We start from the raw sequence: 22,527 nt of genomic DNA, 5'->3' as shown, positions 1-22,527 counted from the left end.
GAGGCAAGCAAGATCAATATGTAAAGATCATAGGTAGCAAAATAGTTTGACCCTTTTTTCAGGTGAGTTCATTCTTTTATATGTATATAGAGTCTTACAGAGAAGAGGTTAATATGATAGTCTTGTGGTGTGCAGAAAACAATTTGATCCTGAATACTAGGAAGATGAAAGACCCTATTATAGATTTTAGGAAAAATAAGGCTGCCTTAGCTCCACTTGTTTTAAACGATGAATGTGCAGAGAGGGTTTTTGCTTTTAAGTTCCTTGGCATTTATATTTCTGAAAATCTCTCATGGTCAACAAACATGAAGGCAGTTATTAAAAAATCTCGGCAATGCCTATATTTTCTGAGATTACTCTGGAAAAGTGGCCCAGAGAAGAAATTACTAGAGTTCTTCTATCGGCTAACCATCGAGAATGTACTGGGGTACTGTATTTCAGTGTGGTGCTCAAGCTGCTCAATGGCTGATAAGGGTGCTCTTCAGAGGGTTGTCCGTACTGCACAGAAGATTGTGGGCTGTGAACTTAAATCTTTAACTGAAATGTATCAGTCTTGTTGCCTCTGCAGAGCAGAGAGAATAGTGAATGATTCTTCTGATCCTGGCCATCATCTATTTGAATTAATGCCTTTAGGTAAGCATTTTAGGAATATTACAGTAAGGCCAAATAGATTTCAGGGATAACTTTTTTTTAATGTAATAAATGTGAAAATAAAAACAAGTTAGTAAGTCAGTGGGAATGGGTTTTGTTATATATTAACCAGTTAAGTGTGTCTGGCCTAGAATGGGGGGTGAGGGACAGTAGGAAGAGGATAAAAGACAAAAAGAAAGGAAAAGAGTGGTAGAGGGAAGGGGGATTGATAGCTATTCTGCAACCTGGCAAACATCATCGGCCAACATGGCCTTTACCAAAACCTAGGATGGGGAAGCATGGGACCAGTTGGGCACAAAATCCCATGGTAAATTGTGTAGCAATACATGTGAACCAGGGTTCTGATAAACAAATAGTATTTAGAGTAGTTGTAAAAGTAGAGAATGTAAGCACAAAGACTATCATAAGCACATTGGATATTCAGAGATAAAGGCTGGGTACAACAGTGACATTTCTAAGGCAACTAGTTGCTTATGGGTTGCATTTGATGTGGTGAAAGTGAGAAGGAATTGTATAGTTATTAAAGTTATGAATCTCTCCAAACTAATGCATGGGTCATAGCAAATTTTTATTATTTTGAAATATTGGAAAGACGTAATCAGATCTGATTAAATGTCATTAAAGTGGAAGGCAAGTCAAACCCTACGAAGCTTAATACGTAAATCTACTCCCACCCCCATTCTAAGCCTATTCTGTCCACCCTGTAAAAGGAAAGATGCCTAAATTTATCTATTATGAAGTCACTCCGGTCCGGTCATATGATCAGGTCCCAGCATCAGCTTTGGTGTAGAGCAGGGACAGCTGAAATGGGATGCCCCGTATTAAGCCTATGGGTGATGTCATCGCCCAGGCTCTGGAGCCCTTGTTGGCGTTCTCTCCTCTACACTGAAAATGGTGCTGGGCCAGAGCAACTTTAGAAGAGGCAAGTTTAGGCATCTTTCCATTTACAGGGTAAATAGAATAGGCTTAGAATGGGGGTGGGAGTAGATTTAAGCATAGTTAGGGGTTGACTTGCCTTCCACTATAATTACTTGCTAACATCTTATGTATTAATGTAATTTAGCAATTATAACATTCATGTGAACTTTTAATGATCTTCCAAGATGCATGGCTATCACCAATAAATTATGATATCTACAATTGCTACTCATGATAAACAATTTTTTAAGGCCAAACCTGTTTTAGGTGTAGAAAAAAACAGGGAGTAGTTAAATCCCTCTCAGATGTATTTAATGAAGAATATTTGCTCACTTTCTGTTCCAAAGACAGCAGTGTCCAGAACATATACAGGGAGCAAATCTCTACATTGGGGTCATAGACAGAAACAAAATCCTGACAGAGGCTCCATTCCTTCCAAACTCTACCCAAAGCTTAAAATAAATACATTTTAGTTACACTTCAAATAAGTGGCATGTTGAGCTTTGATAAGCACAAGTTACCTGTAGGCACAGTGGAGTCGAGTGGAGGTTTTTCCCATGTGTTCACTTGCTCCCAGGTAAATCCATTGGTACCCAGAGCCACACTGTACCCACAGCTGTTGTAATGTTCTTCAAAGGTGCAGCCACCTGTGAAAGAAAATGATATTCCTCATTAAAGATCTCCAAGCCAACCCAAATACCAAAGTTGGGACACTTTGAAAAAAATATAATTGCAACACGAGTTATTCTTTAAGCTTAAACCAAATTCAGTCTTTCTTTCTTTCTTTCTAGTCCTTTAACCCTGGATGTTATAATCTGTGACCAATTTATACTTGTCCAAGGCTTGAAATGCCTTTAAATACCTTTTTAGAGAAAACATAACAGTAACAGCCACACCCCTCATCACATGTGTCCTTATACAGACTTTTTTGCAGAGAATGAAAGAGAGTGTTTCTGACCAAGAGTTGGATACATCAGGAAAGGGTTGAAAACTCCAGACAGTCATTTTTTTGTTGTCTATGTCTAGTGGGGGAGATTTCACTTCATTACCTATCCTCATTTCACTTCCTGTATTCATCGGTCTGCTGCTTCTCCTTTCACTGTCCAGTCATAGACAGGGCTATGCTGTGGGGAAGAGCTGTGTAAAACTCAGAATTGGATAGACGTAAATAAAAAAATATTTGCAATAAAGTGGAGTGCCCTCTGAAGAATAATCCACGTTCAGGTTTGAACAGGTGGTAAGGAGTCGTTATAATGCCTAAAATTTAACTCTATAATGCTGCAGTACCACAGCACTGCACCCAGTTGTGGCGCAGCCCCATTAAACTTAGAGGGTAAGTCTGACAGGCGATACAGCCTGTCAAACTTTGCACCTCTAATTGCAAATGCCACGGCCTCAAAGCAAAGCATCCAGGCCACCATATCTGTATAGCCTCATCCACTTCTGGTATTGGGACAGTTAAGGTGGGTAGCCAGGAGGACATAAATGCTTGGCTCACTTGCCCATTATTTTCACCCCCTGGCCACCCATCTGAAACTGTACTAAAACAGTTTCCATGTATGCATTTCACATGTTTATTTAGCTGTTTGCTTGGCTGTCATCTTTAAAAGAAGTCGCTGATGGCAATTCCCATATTAATATTATTGCAGGTTCTTTTTAAAAAAAAGTGCAGCCCCCGTGGTGGAAAATGTGAAGTATTTCCTGAAATATGGAGACTGCAACTGACATTTTTATTAGTGTGAGTTAGAAAATAAAACTACAGTTTTCAATGTCTAACCTTCCTCCATTTTTTATGACATGTCCCTCTTTCTATTGTATGACATTTATAAGCCCCCCACTGCATGTATGGCCAGATCTAGGTGAGAGGATGCTGAGGATGCAGAAGATCAACACTGGAACAAATGCTCAGAGCCATGTAATGAGGCTGACAGGAAAAAAAAACATTTGGAGTGAAAGATTACTGCTAAAAAAGTACCACTTAAATTGAGATAAAGTAGAGAAATTAGGCCATGGAGAAATTTCTGCACATTCAGCAGAGAAAGAAAGTGACCTGACGAAAAAGCCACAGAGCTCACAAACTGCTAAGAATTATGAGCAAAATAAATGTGATAAACAGACAGAGGCAATAAAGTGAAGGCACACAGCGCTGGGAAGAGGAGGCTGAGAGTCTTATGTTAAATGGAGGAAGGAGAAATCGCATAATCCACATACAGGGAAATAAGCAGAAAGCACATCTCCAGACTGCTTCAATATGGTGCAGGAAATTAATGCCAAGTATGAGTGAAGCGTTGCTATCTGTACTATACTTTGCCATGGCAGTATATATTGCACATCCTTAAAAGGAATGTATGGTCTCTTCATTTTTTTTAAGATAAAAATGTAAGAAAGATCAGCTCATGAATACATGTTAAAGCAGAGCTAAACCTCTCCAACACACCCCTCCTCTACAGCAATACAATGATCACAAGCTCCTACATCTTGTCCCCAGCTTCCAGATTTGGGGCCATCTTGATTGGCCAGGCTGGGATGACATACCTTGGGACAAAGACACTCTGTATTTAAATTCCACAAGTCTAAAAAAAATGATTTTGTAAGGCAGAACATTAAAACTGTATAAGTCAACCGACCCTCCGACTTGCAAGTCTATCTTCAGTAGGTGAACCTTCACCCAAGTGGTGTTTATCAACTCCGAACAAATTTTTGAAAAGTTTAAAACCTACTAAATTATGAGGAACCTTCAACAGTTCACAGAATGTGGTAAAGGTGAGTTCTGTTCTGCAATGTTTTTAGAATGTGGCTACCTACTATCTGAGTAGAATCTTGGGAATGAACCCAGTCTCACCTAAGGTTGAATCTGGAAGGTTCTCAGTGCAATCAGAAGGTTGAATATATTTTTTGTGTTTATTTTGTGTATTCTCAACTCTATTAAAAAATATCCATTGTATATCCATTTCTGAATTTTTGTAGGGTTGCATCAAAACCGATATCGATATCAGTGCCGACACTAAACCTTTGCGATGCAATTTGAGCCCATACAAAATCAATGGGCTCAAAGCACACTGCAAAGAATTGCATGTGATTTGAACAGGAATCCAGTGCGATTCATGTCTGAATCATATGTGGTTTCCCTGCGGGTGTGGTACAATTTGCAGCGTGATTTGCGTCATTAAACTTGTATGGATTAAATCGCACTTCCAAATGCACTGCACCCGCAGGGAAACCACATGTGATTCGGACAGGAATCGCACCACATTCTTGTTCAAATCACATGCGATTCTTTGCAGTGGGGTTTGAGCCCATTCATTTTGTATGGGCTAAAATTGCACCGCAAAGGTATCGGTAATCGGAATTCAAGCCCATTCATTTTGTATGGGCTCAAATCGCACCATAAGGGGTATGGGTAAGCCGGTATCGGTGAGTACTTGAGCACAAGTATCAGTACTTGTACTTGTCAATAAAAAATGGTAGCAGTGCAAACCTAGATTTTTGTTATAGCTCTGATGAAGGGGGATTCTTTGACCCCCTAAATGCTTTGGCTCCTGCTTGTTTATCTATTGTCACTTCATAGTCAAGAATATAGCTATATGGACATTGGATATGATCACCTGGACCTTGATTCTTATCTCCATTGGGCTTCTAAAGTCAGGTGGCACCCACCTGGTGGAATTGACCCCCCTGCTTTCAGTTTTTTTAGTGGTCAAAGTCAAGCTAACAAAAGTTGTGGAGCTGAAGCTTAGCTTCACAGTGTTGTTATCATAGAGACCATGTTAGCCCCCTTGTATATTCTGTGAAGGATAGATCATAAAGCCCTGCTTTATTGCTTGTTTTTTTTGGATGATTTTTACAATGATATATGGGCTAACACAGGGGCGGACTGACCATTTGGAAATTCGTGCACTGCCCGAGGGCCCGGAGTCAGTAGGGGGCCCCATGAGATGCCCCTGGTACCTTTTTCATGGGTTTTTTTGAGTTTGGGCAAGGACACAGGGGCCCCATGATCCCCTATTGCCCGGGGGCCCCATGAGTTGTCAGTCCACCCCTGGGTTAACATATTATAGTCTGTGTTAGAATATGAGTGTTGTCTTTGTTCTTTATGTACTTTTTGAATTCTTTATTAATGTATTGTATATGTTTGTTTTGTGTATTATTTATAAGAAAATAAATATTACAGTATATAACAAAAACCCCAAAAAACTAAAGCTGCTATTATCATCTATTTGATGTCCGAATTGCATTACTTATGATAAATGAATAAATATAATACATAAATACATATTTGATGAGTAAATCTGAGTCCAGTACCTCAATTTTTTTTTGCTCTTGAAGTGTAATAGCATTGAGCCATTGTGGCTTATATACAAATCTCTATTTGCTGTTATGCAAGTTATTATTCTGCAATAATAACTCAACATACAGTATGTACTTATTGAAACTAGACTATTCATCCCCATTGACAGATTGTTACATATTTGTAAACTATGGGTATAGGTGATATAATGTACATATACATTAATTTATATTATAATATACCGTATATATATATATATTGTAAAATTATATATAATATTGCAGATCCCTCCTCATCGGCTTACCTTGACATTTTCATAAACGCTGCTGCCAGGCTTATTCACCCTACTAACTGCTCATTGCCTGCTACCCCTCTCTGCCAAATCCTTCATTGGCTTTTGCTCACCCAACAATTAAATTTGAAAAAACTAACACCACCTGCAAAGCCATCCACAACTCTGCCTCCAGCTACATCTTTAATCCTGTCTAAAAATACCAACCAAACTGTTCTCTTTGGTCCTCCCAAGACCTCCTGCTCTCTAGCTCCCCAATCACCTCCTCCCCATGCTTGCCTCCAGGACTTCTCCAGAGCCTCTCTCATCCTCTCAAATTCCTTACTCCAGTCTCTCCAATTATCTCCTTTTCTATCCACGTTTAGGCAATCCCTGAAAGCTCTTGTCTTTAGTTCTAACTAGAACTAACTACCTAACTATTGAACTTTTACTTTCTCCATCAGCTCATCCCCCACAGTTATTACCTTTTGTATCACTTGACCTTTCCTTCTAGATTGTAAGCTGTAATGAGCAGGGACCTCTGATTCCTCTTGTATTCAATTGTATTGTAACTGTACTGTCTGTCCTAAGCTTGTAAAGTGCTGCGCAAACTGTTAGGGCTAAATAAATCTTTTATAATAGCAATATTAGTAATCATATTCATAAAATTATATATATGAGGGGCGTTCAAACTGGTACTTTTCATTTTCCAGGTATAAAAAGGAATGCTGGGGTGGCGGTACTACACGCAGTAGTAAGTGGCAAGTGTGTCCTATTACTGATAGGCGGCACACATGTCATGGGCCAGTCTAGAGACCGTTAATCAAGATGGCAGACAACAGTGTTATTGTGTGCATGGAACAGAGTTTGATGATGAAGTTTCTTGTGAATGAAGGAGAAAAATCTGCAGATATCTAAAGACTTCCAGCACAGTACGGTGATGAGATGCTCAGCCGCAGTTAGATATTTGAATTGTGTAAACATTTCAAAGATGGCCATATGTCCGTCAGTGACAATCCCAGATGAGGTGGTTCCCAGCCCACAGCAGTCATTCCTTTGAACATTCAGCACATGGAACGCCTGACCAGGGGCGGACTGACCATTTGGAAAATCGGGCACTGTCCGAGGGCCCGGGGTCAGTAGGGGGCCCCATGAGATGCCCTTGGTACCTTTTTCATAGGCTTTTTTGAGTTTGGGCAAGGACACAGGGGCCCCATGATCCCCTATTGCCCGGGGGCCCCATGAGTTGTCAGTCCACCCCTGGTTCCTACCATAACCTACCACCAAAGAACAACCCAAAATACATTTTCAGCCGAGACTCAGTGACTGTCGGTGGAGCTGACGGGAGAGGTCTGTAGGTAAACAATACAGATCTCTCCCCTATCAGCACGAACAGGCTGCTTTGTATTGCTCCACACAGGGGGGATTGACCATTTGGAAACTTGGGCACTGCCTGAAGGCCCGGGGTCAGTAGGGGGCCCCAGGAGATGCCTCTGGTACCTTTTTCATAGGCCTTTTTGAGTTTGGGCAAAGACACAGGGGCCCCATGATCCCCTATTGCCCGGGGGCCCCATGAGTTGTCAGTCCGCCCCTGCGCCTGACCCTGGATAATCAACATATAACCTATCGTGAAATTGTACAAGAGACGAATCTTTCTGTGGGAAAGGTGAACACATTGATGACAAAGTGAAGCAGGCTGTCCTAGGATATTTCAGGCGTACTGACAAATCTTTCTATGCCAAAGCTTTCCAGGCATTAGTTAAATACTGGTATAAGTGTATAAATGTAGCAGGGGAGTATGTCGAAAAATAAATGTAGTTTCCACTCTTTAAAATTAGTTTTTTTATTATATAAACTCAAAAATCCCAGTTTGAACGCCCCTCGTATATATTTACTCGCAGTATTAGGCTGCCCTATAAATATTTGAAAAATCAATCTATTGCAGTAGAATCTATAGTGACTCACATTCTTAGAAGATAGCCAAAATGTGTCCAGTAATTCAGGGACTGCACGCCATTTATCATAGTTCTGGGCCATGTAGAAAAATCATTCACCTCACAAGAAGATATGTTATGGGAGACTTTAAGCACGTCTTTCTTCATAGAAGTTCTGTCTGCTACATCGTCTTTCATCCAAATGAAATGCAGCCTCATCGAATTCCTGTGTTTTGCAGCCTCCCCAGAGGTTTGTCAGACAATTTACCTCGGGGTTTAAACTGGAGTTTCACGAACACAATATGAGTTGCTGCCATCTGAGACTAGGTACAGCACAAGATGTACAAATTAGTGACTGCCCTGAATACCCCATACCTCGTCTGCTCCAGGCCAGGCAGGGCCTTTAAAAAAAAATATTACAGCCATTGTCAAACACACAATTTCAATAGCGTGGTTTCTTTAGAAGGGGTGTTGTCAATAAAAATGGGAACCTTACTCAAAACAACCAAACAAATTCCATGTCTTCTATTTCTGTTATAGAGAAAGGATGAGCGGAGTCATTTGGGCAAAAAAGAATTTTGATGCGAAATTTTGCAGTACAAAAAGAAAGGCTGAGAGGTATATAACTAGGCACCACATCCCCAAAAAGATGTATAGACAAACCAAAATAAATCTTTGGGACATTTAACCCTTTTGCTGCCAGAGCCATTTTTGCTGTTTTTGCACACATATGCCTAACGGGCACTTTTATCCCCTTCCTGCCCAGGCCAATTTTCAGCTATCAGTGCTGTTGCACTTTGAATGACAATTGTGCGGTCATACAACATTGTAGCCATTTTTATCATTTTTTTCACTGAAATAGAGCTTTCTTTTGGTGGTATTTAATTGCCACTGTTTTTTTTATTTTTTGCTTACTGTAGAACTAGGGCCACTCTCTCTAAGTTTAGGCCCTCAGGTCGACCCACCTGAGGCCACATAGCAGCAAGTGCCAGGTGAGGCAGTCTGCCTCCAGCCTGGCTGGTGCAATCCCCTCCCAGGAAAGAAATTAACCCATGTGCTCTCAGAATATAAATATCACTCCCAGCATGCAATGGGATTGCCTTCTTCTGCAGTTGGCCAGGGCTGCATCCATATTCATGCTGTTCATTTGTCTAGTCCCTACTCATGTACTGGAAGGCTTACTGAAGGCGGGCAGAACTCAGACAAACTCATACAACACCACAGCAGCATGAGTACTCTGTTAAGCAGAATACCACACTGAATTTACCTGACAACCTCTCTGGTAAGCAGAGAAACACAGCTATGCCTAACCTAACTAAACACACCCTAGCGCCTACCTAAGGAGGGTGCTACATGAGTAATGTGTATGTATATGCTGTGGATGGGGCCATTAATATAGGGGGTCTTATTCATTCTAACAATAGGCAAATGGTTTTAAACTCTGTTTGTTTTTGGCTTTTAGTATAAATCAGCCTGGAATGCTAGATTGAATAGACATTAACCATTTGCCGCCCGCCCTATGGCCGAATGGTGGGCGGCAAATGTCATCAGCGTTCTGGGTGGACGCCATATGGCGTCCTCCCGCACATGCGCAGATTGCGCTCCTGCAGAGCGGCGCGACCTCTCACCGGCCGTGTACCTCGGACACGGCCGATGACAGATCTGAGTATCGGCCCCGTTGCCGGTACCATGTGACCTGCTGTGACCAATCACAGCAGGTCACGTGACAGTTGTATACAATGGGTGGCTTCATTCATGCCATCCATTGTATACTAGTGTCTAGCTGTGAATGGTCACAGCTAATCACATACACATGTCATATGATTAGCTGTGGCCAAATCACAGCTAAGCACAAAAAAAAAGAAAAAGAAAAAAAAAACCCTGAATGAATCGATGTCATTCAGGTAAATGCTTGCTTATAGCAAAGTAATTCTTTGCTATAAGCAAATTGTGTAAAAAAAAAAAAATATTGATCACTTCCCCAAAGTAGTACAATGTTACTATGGTAACATTGTACTACTTTGGTCATAGTGAAATTAGTGAAATATGAAAAAAAAATCTTAAAAAAAAGAAAAAAAATGTAATAAAAAAAAATAATAAAAAAATAAAATATATATATATATATGTATATATTTTTTTCATACTGTCACCAGTCAGTGTCCCTGATCGCCGCCATGCCAGTTATATGATGACGCTGTACTGCACTGGTGACAATATGTAAAAAAAAAATAGTGAAACAACTTTTTTTCGTTTTTTCATTTTCCGAAAAATTATGACAAAAAAAATACGACTTAAAAAAACTCGCCATGCCTCTTATGAAGTATGTCGGACTGTCTACTTTGCAAAAAGGGGTCATTTGGGGGATATCTGTACTGTTCTGACATTCTTGGACCTCAAGAAATTAGATTGGCCGTCAGTACTTCAGGATTGATCAATTTTCAGATCTATACCATAGTTTGTGAACTCTATAACTTTCCTACAAACTAAATAATACATCCTAATTTGGGTTATTTTCACCAAAGACATGTAGCAGAATACATCTCGGCCTAAATTTATGAAGAACAAATATTTATTTGAAAACTTTTATAACAGAAACAAAGAAAAACTTTTTTTTTTTTAATTTTTGGTCTTTTTTTGTTAATTTAGCAAAAAATAAAAACCCCAGTGGTGATTAAATACCACCAAAAGAAAGCTCTAGTTGTGTGAAGAAAATGATAACATTTTAGTTTGGGTACAATGTTGTATGACCGCGCAATTGTCATTCAAAGTGTGAGAGCGCTGAAACCTGAAAACTGGCCTGGGCAGGAAGGTGCAAAATTGCCCGGTATTGAATTGGTTAATAAAATTTTTATTTTTTTAATCGATGTATGTTTGTTTTGTCTTTGAATAATTATGCATCTATAAAGTCCCTTTAGTATTTTTCATCTGCTTGGGCAGACATTCATTGGGGTCGATTTACTAAAGGCAAATAGACTGTGCACCTTTGCAAGCATGATTGAACTCTGCAAGTGCAGTTGCTCCAGAGCTTAGTAAATAAGGGGAAGCTTTATTGAATTTCATCATCCAATCGCGTGCAAACAAAAATGATTTTTTAAAATTTTCCTTGCATGTAACTGGACATTCACTGCAAAGCAAACTTCATTTCATTTACTAAGCACCTGCACTTGCGAAGTGCACAGTCTATTTGCCTTTAGTAAATCAACCCCATTATCTGTTTGTGAATTTTGGGTGCTGGGTAGTCCCTCATCGGACCCATGGCATTACTTGATACTATTCTTGTACTTATCGTAACAAATTGCATTTAACGGTATACTAAACAGACCACAAGGGAGTAATTAAGAAACCTTCACTGTTAGGATTTACATACCCTTTCATTTTTTTAAAGCTGTAAGTTTTTATTTTTAAATCACTGTCTATAAGCTAGATATTCCAAACAGGCAATAACAATGTAGTAATCAGGGATATTCAGACAAAGGTTATCACCTATGTCACCTATATATGTGTTTAGGAATGACTGATACATGTTAGAGTTTCCACACCATTCCAGGGGCGGACTGACAACTCATGGGGCCCCCGGGCAATAGGGGATCATGGGGCCCCTGTGTCCTTGCCCAAACTCAAAAAAGCCTATGAAAAAGGTACCAGGAGCATCTCATGGGGACCCCTACTGACCCCGGGCCCTCGGGCAGTGCCTGAGTTTCCAAATGGTCAGTCCGTCCCTGCACCTTTCCACAAGACTTAGGATGCCATATATATGGTGGGTGTTAAAAAATGAAAATGAGTATTGAGTGGTTGCTGATCTTTCTTTCAGTTCCTATAAATATGGTCATGAGTTTGACATTGTAACATGGCACCACTTACTAGATTTGGTTACATACTGCATTCTTTGAGACTATCCCATAAATATACAAAACACAATTATTTGTATTATATGCAATGAATAAATTCTAAAAGCACCATCTAATATGGCACCAGTTTTCATATCCGTGTGCCCATTCCTGTGCCACTTACATTAGTGCTTGTAGACCATGGCAGTTGCCCAGAGCAGACTCCCTATGGCTTTGTTCACGCTAGTGTGCAGTACAGTGCAGTTCAGATGCGATGCACAGAATCACATGACAATGGAAATCACATTGTTTAAATGGTGACCATTCATATCAATGCAACTCAGCACAGCACGATTTTGGAAAAGGTTGCGGTGCTACTTTGATGCAATTCCATCACGATTTTGGCCCCATAGAGTATGCAAACCACTTCAAAGTAGTATCTAAGTTGCATTTAAGTTGCACTACATAATCAGATTGCAGCAATGGTAACCTATCCTACTACAGCATTCTAACAGAAATCTCTTCTAACAGACTCTTACTACCATCTGTAGTAACATACGTCTTTTTAACATACCAAGGTTGTATGATCGAATGGTCTCCAATAGGGCAGACTCTGTAATAATCTCTTTTGAAATTCCTCCAGAATCATTAGTACCCTCAATACCCCATTCATAACCACCCAAATTCTCCACCTGCAGACTGATCACCTTGGCCATCCTGCTGTTCTTTATAGTGATGAGTATATCTGAACCCAACATGGTTTCTTACCAGTTCATGAGCTTCCACCAATTGCCACTCTTAGACTTTCGAGCATCCCCATCTTATAACTAAGAAGCCCCAGTATTTTCCAACTAATGTCACCTTAATGTGTTGTGACGTAGTGCCAGGTGGTAAGCTGTAACATGGAAAAGTGCCATATTCAAACGTGATGTATCATGTTTAGTTTTACTATCGTTCATGTGTTTTTAGCTTGATGATTTAAATATGGGGGTTTTTTTTTACATTTACGGGCACAATTTAAATTTTCCGATCATGATCAAACAATATATATTTATATATTTTTTTTTTTAAACTGTAGTCAACACAGTGACATATAAACACTTAATACGCGCACTATTTGTTAGTTCAATTATATGGAAGAAGAACTTCAAAAGGAAGACAAGGTCTCAACAGGCAGTCATGTAATATAAAATATTTGCAAAATCATGATGTACAGCAAGTTTTGACGGTAGATCTATCGCTCCAGCTGCCCAACCTCCTGGGATGGCTTTAATCATGTGAGCTCATTTATGTAAATAGCTAATTCCTATCCAAGCCTATTACGGATTTCCAAAAATGGCTTTTTAAACCACAAAGACAGAGGGAATATGTGATTAAAGCTTCTATAACTATGGTGCATTTTTTATTTTAATTACCATGTGTTGCTATAATATAGAATATTTATTTCTCTAGTGTGGGAATTAATATCCAACTAAACCCAAGTATTCCTAAACTCTCAGGGGGTTCTGCAACAGGACAGATATCTACAGTTGTGACCAAAATTATTCAACCCCCAATGCTGTAAAGGGGTTTAGGGACTATAGTGTACATTTGGAATTGTATTCAGAATCAAATCCTACAAGGACGTTGTAACTACCCAAATGCAACTAAAATGACATCAATTGTTTATGTAATACAGTAGTAAATGGTTCTTATGTGGTTTCTTCATTGCCACAATTATTCAACCCCTTAAAGACTACCACTCTGAAGAACAGAGGTTCATACAGGTGCTTTCCATCAGGTATTGAAAACACCTGTGGATGTCACCGAGCAGCAATCAAGCATAATAAGCACCAATTAGGCAGCTTTAAAATGACTGTGATACTCAGCTCCTTCTAGACATTTACTGGTGTGGTTACAAACATGGTGAAGGCAAGAGAATGGTCCAGGAAGACAAGAGAAGAGGTGATTTCTCTTCACAGGAAGGGCAATGGCTATAAGAAGATTGCAAAGATGTTAAACATACCAAGAGACACCTTAGGAAGCATCATTCGCAAATTCAAGGCAAAGGGCACTGTTGAAACGCTACCTGGTCGTGGCAGAAAGAAGATGCTGACTTCGACTGCTGTGCGCTACCTGAAGCGTAGAGTGGAGAGAAGTCCCCGTGTGACTGCTGAGGAACTGAGAAAAGATTTGTCAGATGTGGGTACAGAAGTTTCAGCCCAGACAATAAGACGCACACTGCGTAATGAAGGCCTCCGTGCCAGAACTCCCAGGCGTACCCCCTTGCTGTCTCCAAAGAATAAGAAGAGTCGACTGCAGTATGCCAAAAGCCATGTGGACAAACCACAAAAGTTGTGGGATAGTGTTCTGTGGACTGATGAAACAAAATTAGAACTGTTTGGGCCCATGGATCAACGCTATGTTTGGAGGAGGAAGAACAAGGCCTATGATGAAAAGAACACCTTGCCTACTGTGAAGCATGGTGGAGGGTCAATCATGCTTTGGGGCTGTTTTGCTTCTGCAGGTACAGGGAAGCTTCAGCGTGTGCAAGGTACCATGAATTCTCTTCAGTACCAGGAGATATTGGATGGAAACGTGATGCAGTCCGTCACACACCTGAGGCTTGGGAGACGTTGGACCTTTCAACAGGACAATGATCCCAAGCATACCTCCAAGTCCACTAGAGCATGGTTGCAGAGGAAAGGCTGGAACATTTTGGAGTGGCCATCGCAGTCACCAGACTTAAATCCGATTGAGAACCTCTGGTGGGACTTAAAGAAAGCAGTTGCAGTGCGCAAGCCTAAGAATGTGACTGAACTGGAGGCCTTTGCCCATGAAGAATGGGCGAAGATACCCGTAGATCGCTGCAAGACACTTGTGTCAAGCTATGCTTCACGTTTAAAAGCTGTTATAACTGTAAAAGGATGCTGTACTAAGTACTAAGATTGAATGTCACTTGGGGGTTGAATAAAACTGATAATGCTGTGAGCACAGAAAAGACATTTGTGGTTATTTCATTATAACTGTTATGTTATATTTGTCTGACCTACAAGTGCCTCTTTAATGTAAATGTAAGCAAGATGACTGAATGATCAAAAGCAATGTCAAACTGGCCAAAACACTCAATTTCAGTGGGGGTTGAATAATTTTGGTCACAACTGTATATGAAAGATCAAATAGGCCTAGGTAGTTTGCAATAAACAAAGAACAGAGGGTGCACCAGCCAATTGCATTACCTCAATGATAACTTTATTATTGTAAAAGAAACAGATGAATACATACAAGTCCCAAGTGCGGATATGCAATCCAAAAGGCTGACACGTTTTGAAGGGAAATCCCCTCTGCCTCAGAGCCACTGGCTCTAAGGCTCAGAGGTAGAGGGGATATCCTCTCGAAATGCGTCAGCCTTTTGGATCTCCTATTTACGCTTGGAACTTGTTCAGGAGACGAGGCTGCTCCAAGTATACTGTGGATTGATGTGCAATTATTCTGATGGTACTTGTGAGTATACATATGTTTCTTTTACAATAATAAAGTTGAGGTAATGCGTTAGGCTGGTGCGCCCTCTGTTCCTTGTGTTTTGCAGCTATCTCTCTGGGTTCCCCAGACCCGCTGGAGGGAAGCAAAGCCGATGTCACAATTGGAACATCTGAAGTCACCAAATCAATCATCTGGTTACACATGTGCCAACAAACTTTTCTTGAGCGCAGGAGATTGTTTTCTTTTAGGCCTAGGTATGTTGACAGAACCCACAGGCTCATACCTAAACGATACATTTGCTCTGGCTTAGATTGGATGGGAGGTCAAAGAGTTTTATTAAACCAGGGATCTCCAAGCTTTCTAAACAATAAGTCATTTTACTGCCCTTCAGAATTTAGGAGGACTGGACTGTATCCAGTGGAAGTAGAAAATGCCCCAGCATCAATGGAAGTAAGCAATGCCTCAGCTTTGGTGGTCAGTGGGAGTAAAAAAAATACATAGTACCTGTGGTCACTAGGAGGAGGATCAGTGCCCATCATTTGTAATAGTGAAAGGCTTAATGTACCATCGTTGGTTTTATTGGAAGGAATACTGCCCCATCATTGGTGTCAGTGGGAGGAATAGTGCCTAGTTGTTGGCGTCATTGGGAAGAATAGTGACCTGCCATTGGTGTCATTGGTATGAACAGTGCCTTTGTTGCTAATGGGAGGAATTATGCCCCACTGTTAGTATCAGTGGAAGCAATAGTGCCTCATCATTGGTGTCAGTGATGGGAATAGTGCTTCATATCAGTCTGAGGAATAGTGCACCACGGGCCAAATAAAGGCAAACAAAGGGTTGCACTGGATTAAACTTGCAGTGTAAATTTTTGATGATCTTTGTATAGTTTTGGGCTTAGTTCTTTTTAGGGCTATACAACATGGTTGCTAATGCAAATTTAAACGTTATTCAAAGAGTTCTGGAATGTGTAACTTGTAATTAATACCCCTCCTCTCTTTGTTTCTTTGAGCAAGTAGCCATTTCATGGAGCCTATGGGGTTGATTTACTAAAGGCAAATAGACTGTTCACTTTACAAGTGAAATTGCTCTGTATAAGGGAATTTTCCTCAGGGTTTAGTGAATGAGATGAAGCTCTGTTGACTTACATAATCCAGTCATGCGCAAGCAAAAATACTGTTTTTTTTCCTTGATTTGGTGTTTTTTGTAAAGTGAAATTCCATTACATTTATTAAGCTCTGGGGTAAAATTCCTTGCACTGTACAGCTTCCCTTGCAAAGTAAATTGCCCACTTGCCTTTGGTAACTCAATCTTGATGTGAAATTATCAGCTTTAAAGTGTAAGTTTGGGACAGAGTAGAGAGCAATGCGGACTGACCATTTGAGCACTCGAGCACTGTCCGAGGGCCAGGGGTCAGTAGGGGGCCCCATGAAATGCCCCTGGTACCTTTTTTATATGCTTTTTTGAGCATGGACAAGGACACAGGGGCCCCATGATCCCCTATTGCCCGGGGTCCCCATGAGTTGTCAGTCTGCCCCTGGTAGAGAGGGATTAGAACACCTGTTAGGTCTTCATTGCTGTCTGTTAGGGAAATGTACTTTCTATGTTCTGTTTACCATTATAATTGAATGTAAAAGTAAAATATAGTCCCACATTTTGGGCTGTTCCCAGAAAAGGAAAGGATGGGAAATCTGCCAATGGGGACACTGCATCTGGTGGCCTAGAGAGCCCCAGTGGATTCCCTTAACTTACAGAGATTCCCTGTTTTGGCTATGGGACAGAAAGTGAAGGTAAATCTCTTCAATGGGACACATATGGGAAATAAACCTGATAGGGGTGCAATACTACCCCTCAGGGGTTGCTGGATTTTGAACTAGGTCACCCTATGGTCTGTACAGCCAGGCAACACTCATTCCCCACACTTTGCACACTGGAGTCAAAGAACAGTCCTTGAGCTTGGTTTTGTGATTTTATTAAGGGGCTAAAAACTTGGATGGGGTCTAGGGGTATATGGGATGCCTGAGTAACTGCTTAACTTGAGGAAAACTCCTTAGCAACAATGTACAAATATGCAGACAGCAGCAGTCTCTTCTTTGAGAGCACTAAAGGCTCCTAGGTGTACCTCCTCAGACCCCGAATAATTCCTCCTCTTCACCGAGCTGCCTGGGGGTATTCCTGAACAAGGGGGCACAAGAGCTGCCAACTGAGCAGCCCCAGATGAGAACCAGTTGGGTATTACACCTGACTGCCCACTTCTTAACTGGCCCAGAGGGTGTAGGAGTAGTAACACTGTCCTCTCCTGTTCACTTAGTGGGTTGGTGGCTGCCTTCAGGCCTTATGCTGGGCTGGCTCCTTCCCTGCTGCTACTCAGCCTCTGTCTAAAAAAAAACCCTATCTAACTAACTTGGAGGGTGTTACAGTGGTTATAACCTTCCATTACTCTGTTCAAATTGAAAAAAAAAAAGTTTTGCATATAATTCTACTTTAATATTTCCAAATGTAATGTTGGAAGTTCTAAAGAACCTTATAAACAGACCATTTGATTATTGATTACTATCCATACAGCCTTGGTGTGCCTATTATCAACAATACTTTCCTTACATATTGCTAAAATATATTTTCCAGACTCCGAGCACCATTGTCCTCTGGATATTATTTATTTTATGTGACAGAGGAGTAAAATATATTTTTGACAGCCTGCAATCCTTGTGTTGATACTGTGACTTTGGCATTATTCACACTCGGCTGCCCCTACAGCAGGCTTACAATGAGGAGGCTAAATCCAGTCTTTATGTGCTTATGGTTTCCTGCTTGCTCCACACATTCTAATTAGGCAAACCTATATAGAGACTTTTACATCAGCTAGGACAGGAAATATGCATTGATTCTGCTGTGATTATATTTCTAATCCATAACATATTTCAGTAGATTGGCACGTAAGCAAGTTCTTGTGCATAAAATTATATTAACCCTTTGGGGTCTATTTATGAGACATTTGTTGGACAAATGTAACACACATTCATCCAGGGTGGTTGAATTCGCCACATATTTTTCTGTAATAAGTCAGTTTTTATGATTGTCAGCTTCATCTAATGGCCAAAATGTGATATAGTTTTCTGAAATTCCTCAATGAGAAAATATACAACATTTTAGCCACTAGATAGAGCTGATGATCATGGGAAATAATCTATTATGGAATATACAGGTAAAATCTGTTCAGCTTGTATGAATGTGTCTGATGTTAATCCAAAACATTTTTTTAACAGACCCCTTTGTATTGCTTATACCAATGCCAAGTATGGCCCTAGAATTTCCCACTTTCCTCTACCTTTGACTCTCTGTCAGTCTCCCTATAGGGGAAGTGTCTGATGAAATAACACTGAATGATTGGATGCAAGAAAGGGATGACCTGGCACTGAAGAAACTGGTTATTGAAAGTCAGCAACGGCTGAGCCTTTAGGAAGTCAGCAGTCAAAATGTTGCAAAACCCCAAGCAAAAACCCACATAGTCATATCTTCAGGTTGTTTTTAGGGTTGTGTAAGTTTGCTAGTCTCTATATCAGGCATCACTAAATGGCGGATCGGGGTCCGGATGCGGACCGAGTCACTGTCCCATCTGGTCCCGCCATTTAGGAGCCTTTTCTTCCCCTAGCCGTCTCGCGGTCATCCTCACAGAGATGACAGAGGGAGGCAGGAAAGTTCTAGATGGAGGTCAGGAGCTGCCCGAGGTAAACAAGCAGGTGATTGATTGGTAGGATGAAGAGCAGTCCTAGGAATCAATCACTGCCTGTCAATCACTGGCTGTGTAAGGTAGGACAGTGGGGGGGGGTGAAGTTAAAGGGACTAAGGGCATTCATGTGAAGGGGGGCTGGTGTGAAAAGGGGCCGAGGACTGAATGTGGGGGGGTCTGAGGACTGAATGTGGGGGGACTTAGAACAGTAATGTTGGGGGGGGGGCTGAGAACAGTAATGTTCAAATGTAACACACATTCATCCAGGGTGGTTGAATTCTCCACATATTTTTCTGTAATAAGTCAGTTTTTATGATTGTCAGCTTCATCTAATGGCCAAAATGTAATATAGATTTCTGAAATTCCTCAATGAGAAAATATACAACATTTTAGCCACTAGATAGAGCTGATGATCATGGGAAATAATCTATTACGGAATATACAGGTAAAATCTGATCAGCTTGTATGAATGTGTCTGATGTTAATCCAAAACATTTTTTTAACAGACCCCTTTGTATTGCTTATAACAATGCCAAGTATGGCCCTAGAATTTCCCACTTTCCTCTACCTTTGACTCTCTGTCAGTCTCCCTGTAGGGTTGAAGACATTAAAGTTAAAGTGGAGGAGCTGAGGCCTGAAATGTGAGGGGCTAGAGGCTGTGATATGGGGGAGCTGACAGCATTAAAATGGGGGGGGATACTGAGGACAGTGATGTAGGGGCTAAGGACTGTGGTATGTGGAGGCTGAGGGGACTGAGGACAGTAGTGTGGGAGGGTTGAAGACATTAAAGTTAAAGTGGAGGAGCTGAGGCCTGAAATGTGAGGGGCTAGAGGCTGTGATATGGGGGAGCTGACAGCATTAAAATGGGGGGGGGATACTGAGGACAGTGATGTAGGGGCTAAGGACTGTGGTATGTGGAGGCTGAGGGGACTGAGGACAGTAGTGTGGGAGGGTTGAAGACATTAAAGTTAAAGTGGAGGAGCTGAGGCCTGAAATGTGAGGGGCTAGAGGCTGTGATATGGGGGAGCTGACAGCATTAAAATGGGGGGACACTGAGCACAGTGATGTAGGGGCTAAGGACTGTGGTATGTGGAGGCGGAGGACATTAAAGTGGAGGGTGAGAACTGTAATGTGGATTGGTTGAGGACAGTAACATGGAGGGGGGCAGAGGACAGTAATGCCTATATGAGATTCTGACCTCTGATGCATGAAAATGTTACTGCCTGGACCTCGGTGAATTTTAATTCAATACCCCTGCTCTATTTTATACTTTTCTTTCTTGGAAACATATTTAAGAAAATATTTTCCTTTCTCCTTTATATCACTAGTGGGTAGACTCCAGATATATGTATCCAAGGTCCATCGATCTGCTCAATATGCTGAGAGCAGACACACATCTCTGTTTTAGTGATTCTGTAAGCAGAGTGCCAGGGTGGGATGGATTATTGCTGAAATTACCACTAACGGTGTGGTTTTTGAGAAGGAATGCATATTGTTTCTGTATATAGTTTTTTACTTTTTTTGTATCATGCTCAAGGCTAAAAAAAAATGTTAAAAATATGTTTTTTATTAGTCAGGTAACTAAAACACTTCAAATAAATATTTTGTTTGTTTTTTCAGTATCTCCAGCAGGTGGAGCTTTATGCTCCTTTCCATGTGTTTTCCAAGCTAGCTATATCTGCTTTGCTGAAAAAGGTCTGCTTATTAACAGAGTCTAATAGCTCAAGTTAAAATTTAGCACAGTAATTAATCCCCTTTCCACTCCTCCCCAGCTGCTGTTTAAGACATCTTCATAGTATGTTTCAGAGAGCCTGAAAGCAAACAGTAACTTTTGGATGATGTAGGATACCCACACATACCAGTCCTGGAGAGAAGAGGACCGGACAGACAGCTATTGCTTTTTTGGGAATGCCCTGAGATTAGCTTTAAAAAAAGAAAAAAGATCTAAAATGAAATTGATCAAATACCATTAGTTTTTCTTCACGGAAGGTGCACCAGATTTCTGTACTAATGAGCTGAACATTCCTTTCACATTGATTCTACATATTTATATGCAATAATCTATAAATTTATAATGCTCCTTTACTGTAACGACCATGGTGAGGGCAATCAAGACTCGGCAGAGGTTTGTGTTGCATGTTGGGACATTCCTGTCAGCAACATCCTCTAAAAAAGATGCACAGTGTCAGTAAATTGGATGTTCCTGTTTACGTTAATACTCATAAATATTTATACCTACCTACATAACTGAATCAATGTGCAGGAAACACATTGTACAAAGGTAACAACTGTGCTATGGCTATCCAGACATGCCTTGGAATCATAAATGTGCCCTCAATCCCAAATGACTACTTGCTATTTTGAGAAATATGCAATTTAATCAATTATATGCAATATGCAATTTAGTCTATAATTATAGACAACAATAGAATTATTAATGAATGGAAATATGTTCACTGTAGGAATAAGCAAATGTTCCAAGTACGGTCTTGACTTTATATACGCAAGCAAACTGTATTAATTTTATTGTTGGGTACAAATATGTCCTAATTGCAAGGACACAATGGTAGAATAAAAAAGGCTCAATCTGAGCTACTGGCTTTTGCAATTGTTTGCAGCTAAGAAGGTCGACAATACCGATTTGTCATATTTTAAAATTGATTGTGATGTAATACTGTTTGTTTCTGAGTGGGATGTCTGCTTCAAAAGGTGAGCAAAAAGTTCAATGAGATGCTAAAAACATTGCCAAATATACAGTTAAAGTGAAACAGTTTTTTTGTACTGATGTTTAAACATGTGTTTTATATATACATACAGTATATATATATATATATAAAATTTATTTATTTCAGATACTTATATAGCGCCGTCAATTTACGCAGCACTTTACATACATATATTGTACATTCACATCAGTCCCTATCCCTCAAGGGGCGTATAATTTAAAGTCCCTAACTCACATTCATACATACACATACTATGGACAATTTAGACAGGATCCAATTAACCTACCAGCTTGTCTATGGAGTGTGGGAGGAAACCGGAGTACCTGGAGGAAACCCCTCCACAGGGGTCACAGGGAGAACATGCAAACTCCAGGCAGGTGGTGCTGTGGCTGGGATTCGAACCAACGACCCTAGTACTGCCTGGCAGAAGTGCTAACCATTTAGCCACTGTGCTGCCCATTTTTTTCTCATTCATTCAGAGACACAGGTTATACTGCCGCCCACCAAAGAAATGGACACTAAGAACAAAAAACATCTGTTCAGCACAGGGTAATGCCACCCACAACTATCGTGCCTCTGCTTTTTTTCTGGTTTGCTCAGGAGAGAGGTTATGCCTTCTTCTGCTCTGCTGTTCCCTCTTCCTTTGGAAGATTTTACTACTATCAATAGCTGCTAGCAGATTCACATCTTATATGGGAATATACCAGCCAACGAGCACTGGTA

General features: G+C 40.6%; 1 protein-coding gene across 11 annotated transcripts in view; it reads right to left on the bottom strand.

The window, feature by feature from the left end:
• The window catches only part of PTPRT (protein tyrosine phosphatase receptor type T), a 560,113-nt gene that overhangs the window by 310,835 nt on the left and 226,751 nt on the right, over positions 1–22,527 (bottom strand). For all 11 annotated transcript variants that reach the window (XM_089673313.1, XM_089673317.1, XM_089673311.1 and 8 more), the window contains exon 2: positions 2,091–2,216. In XM_089673313.1, the coding sequence (XP_089529439.1) occupies positions 2,091–2,216 (126 nt within the window). The remainder of the gene's footprint in view (positions 1–2,090; positions 2,217–22,527) is intronic.

The sequence above is a fragment of the Staurois parvus genome, unplaced genomic scaffold (assembly GCF_062004578.1).
Source record: "Staurois parvus isolate SC_StPar_1 unplaced genomic scaffold, SC_StPar_1.0 ptg000137l, whole genome shotgun sequence".
NCBI classification, from domain to species: domain Eukaryota; kingdom Metazoa; phylum Chordata; class Amphibia; order Anura; family Ranidae; genus Staurois; species Staurois parvus.
This window is presented reverse-complemented; position numbering and strand designations above follow the sequence as displayed.